Here is a 2,760-nt window from a genome sequence, read left to right on the forward strand (position 1 = left end):
GCCAAAGCTGTATTATTTGATGAAGTCCCTGAGGATATAGCCAACTGAAAGACTTCAGCAATCACTTTCTGTTATTTACTCCAGCTCATATCTGTCAAAACCTGTTTGACACAAAAGGAGAGATTTATAGCAGAATGTCCAAGCTGCTCTTTGTCACAATGAAAGTGAATGGTGACTACTGCTCTCAGGTGAGATTTAAGATCCAAGCTGTTCCTCACAAAAGTTTTAATGTGACTTAAAAATAGTGTTTGAGTCTTGTAGACAAATGTTATTATGTTTTATGTTGCTTTTGCCCTTTTTTAACCCTGGTCTCCATCAGCTTGAACATTCTGCTAAACATCTCCTTTAGTGTTTTCTGGACTGGTCAGTTTGACTGGTCAATGTTAATTCACAAAATTATTATTTTGTTAGTTAGCTACATAGATAGGTATTTTATTAGTTTAGTTTTTATGTACAACATAAGATTTAAATACACTAAAAGACAAATAAAAGTTTGAAACTTCATTAAATTCTACACAACTGCAAGTAAATTCATAATTGACAGTGTACTGAATGATTGATGGGTTAACCAGGGATCCCCCACGCATTTTTTTTTTTTTTTTTGAAATATCTCATAAAATAAGAGAAGACTAGACCCTTCTACATCTCAACATTTTTTTCTTGTTTTTTCAAAGCCTGAAAAACACACATGGATAATTTATCTCTCCCTTCAAGGATGTCTAGGGGGAAAAAATCCTTAAGCTGTGCTACTAATATGCAGCAAAGCAAACAAAGGTGAATGGGTCCTGAATTCCCAAGGGCTCTGATGACCGGAGGTGCATGTGAAAGCGGTAACGCGTCAAAAGGTACGTGGAAGTTGAGAGAGAAAGACAAATGCGCAAAAGTGTTTCTGAACAAGCGGAAGGGAAAGTGGGGCAGCTCCCGAAGGACGTTCCTCACGCCTGCTTCGTCCTGTCAATCAAAAACCAAGACGAACGTGAAGGATCCGCTTTTTTCAAACATCCATCTGCACAAGAACCAGTACAGGAGGCGCCTCGGCTACTTTGGCCTTACGTGGGAGCAGCCGGGCAAGGCTTCGGTAGGACGGCGTGGCCCTCAACAGGAGTTCTTTGAGTCCGGCCCGGAATTCGCGGCGGATCAGGCAATAGAGCACCGGGTTGAGGCAACTGTTTGTGTGGGCCAAGCACACAGTCAGCGGGAAAGCGTATGCCTGGGCATTGTAGAAGGCCTTGCTGAAGGGCACCAGGTCGAACTTAATAAGGACGCCCCACAGAGTCAGGGCCTGATTGGGCAACCAACACAAGAAGAACGACAGGACGACGATCACAACCGATTTGGTGACCTTCGAGCGACGCTTGTGCCGCCCCTGCTCACTTTCGGATCCCGCCACGCCGCTAATCCTACGGCTTAGCACGATTCTTAGAAGTAAGAGATAGCAAACGGTGATCACCACCAGCGGGATCAGAAACCCAAGCAGGACCTTTTGCAACTGGTACAGCCCTAGCAGCAACTGCGGGTCCCAGCTTCCCGTTTCAGGGAAGCGGACCAAGCACAGCTCCTCATCTGTCGCAACTTGAGCTATCGTGGAATAGATTGCATGTGGGAGAGTTGCTATCAGCGAGACGACCCAAATGCCCAAACTGATCCACTTGGCCACAGCCGCCGCCGCTCGGCGACTGTGCATCTTCAGCGAGGACGCGATGGAATAGTACCTTGCCACGCTCATGGCAGTCAGGAAAAATACGCTGGCGTACATGTTCATAGTGGTGACCGAGCTGATGATTTTGCACATAACTTTGCCGAAGGGCCAACGGAAGTCCAATGCTGTGTCTACGGCCCAGAACGGTAGGGTTAGGACGAACTGCAGGTCGGTTAGAGCCAGACCCATCACAAAGCAGCTGATAGAAGACTGCTTCTGCCGGTAGCGCGAGTGCAGCAGGTAGAGCCAGAGAGTTGCCTACAAGTCCCAGAGCGCACACCACTGAATAAATGAGGGCGATCATCACACGCACAGCCAAACTAGACCCATCACCTTGTAGCGTTGAACTAGACTCCTTTGTCAACAAATGCAGCCAGCAGCGTAAAGACATGTTCCCGCTGGCAGCGTCCGTACAGTTGTCCAGCGCCGCGCTGGTGTCCAGTGTGTGCTCACATTCTCCCAGCTCCAGAGTTTGTGTGGTGTTATTCCTCTCCATGGCAGGCTCCCACTCAGTCCGTTGTCATGGTGAAATGATGCAAAAGAAACAAATCCATTCATGTAATTTACCTCAAGTTCATTGTGACCACCTCACTTTGTCTGCCGGCATGTGTAATTACTTCACCGGCTGCGCGAGCGCCGTCTCATCAGTCCCTCTCTCTCGCGCACCTCTGTGCGCTCTGCAGCGCGCGCACATTCTTTTATACCCCGATGAGCATGACGTGCGTCCGCGCGCTGCTGAGGCTCGCGCCGCTTTTATGTCGGATGCATACATACACGCGGTGCGTAATGAAACCTAGTTTTTACACATAACAGCTTAAAATACTTAAAGTATAAGCTTTTGAGTACTTTTTGAAGTAATCAGGATACAGTATGTCACTTAATATTTTGACACATTATATCAATAATGCATTATTAAAAATATTAGTGCTATTTTAGTTTCGATTTATTGATTTTTTTTTAAATTATATACAAAAAGTATGCAATCTAATCTTGGCAATATATTAAAATATATTGCTCTCTCTCTCTCTCTCTCTCTCTCTCACACGCACTGACTTACTCAC

The 2,760-nt window shown here is 46.0% G+C and overlaps 1 protein-coding gene across 1 annotated transcript; it reads right to left on the reverse strand.

Moving 5' to 3' along the window:
* Window positions 1-567: 567 nt before the first annotated feature.
* rxfp3.2b (relaxin family peptide receptor 3.2b) lies at window positions 568-2,353 on the reverse strand. The gene is given in 2 exon segments (XM_058761304.1): window positions 568-1,946; window positions 1,948-2,353. Coding segments are annotated over 2 exon segments (1,200 nt in total). The 5' UTR covers window positions 2,196-2,353; the 3' UTR covers window positions 568-994.
* Between the last annotated feature and the right edge of the window lie 407 nt (window positions 2,354-2,760).

Source organism: Onychostoma macrolepis, chromosome 22, assembly GCF_012432095.1.
Source record: "Onychostoma macrolepis isolate SWU-2019 chromosome 22, ASM1243209v1, whole genome shotgun sequence".
NCBI lineage: Eukaryota > Metazoa > Chordata > Actinopteri > Cypriniformes > Cyprinidae > Onychostoma > Onychostoma macrolepis.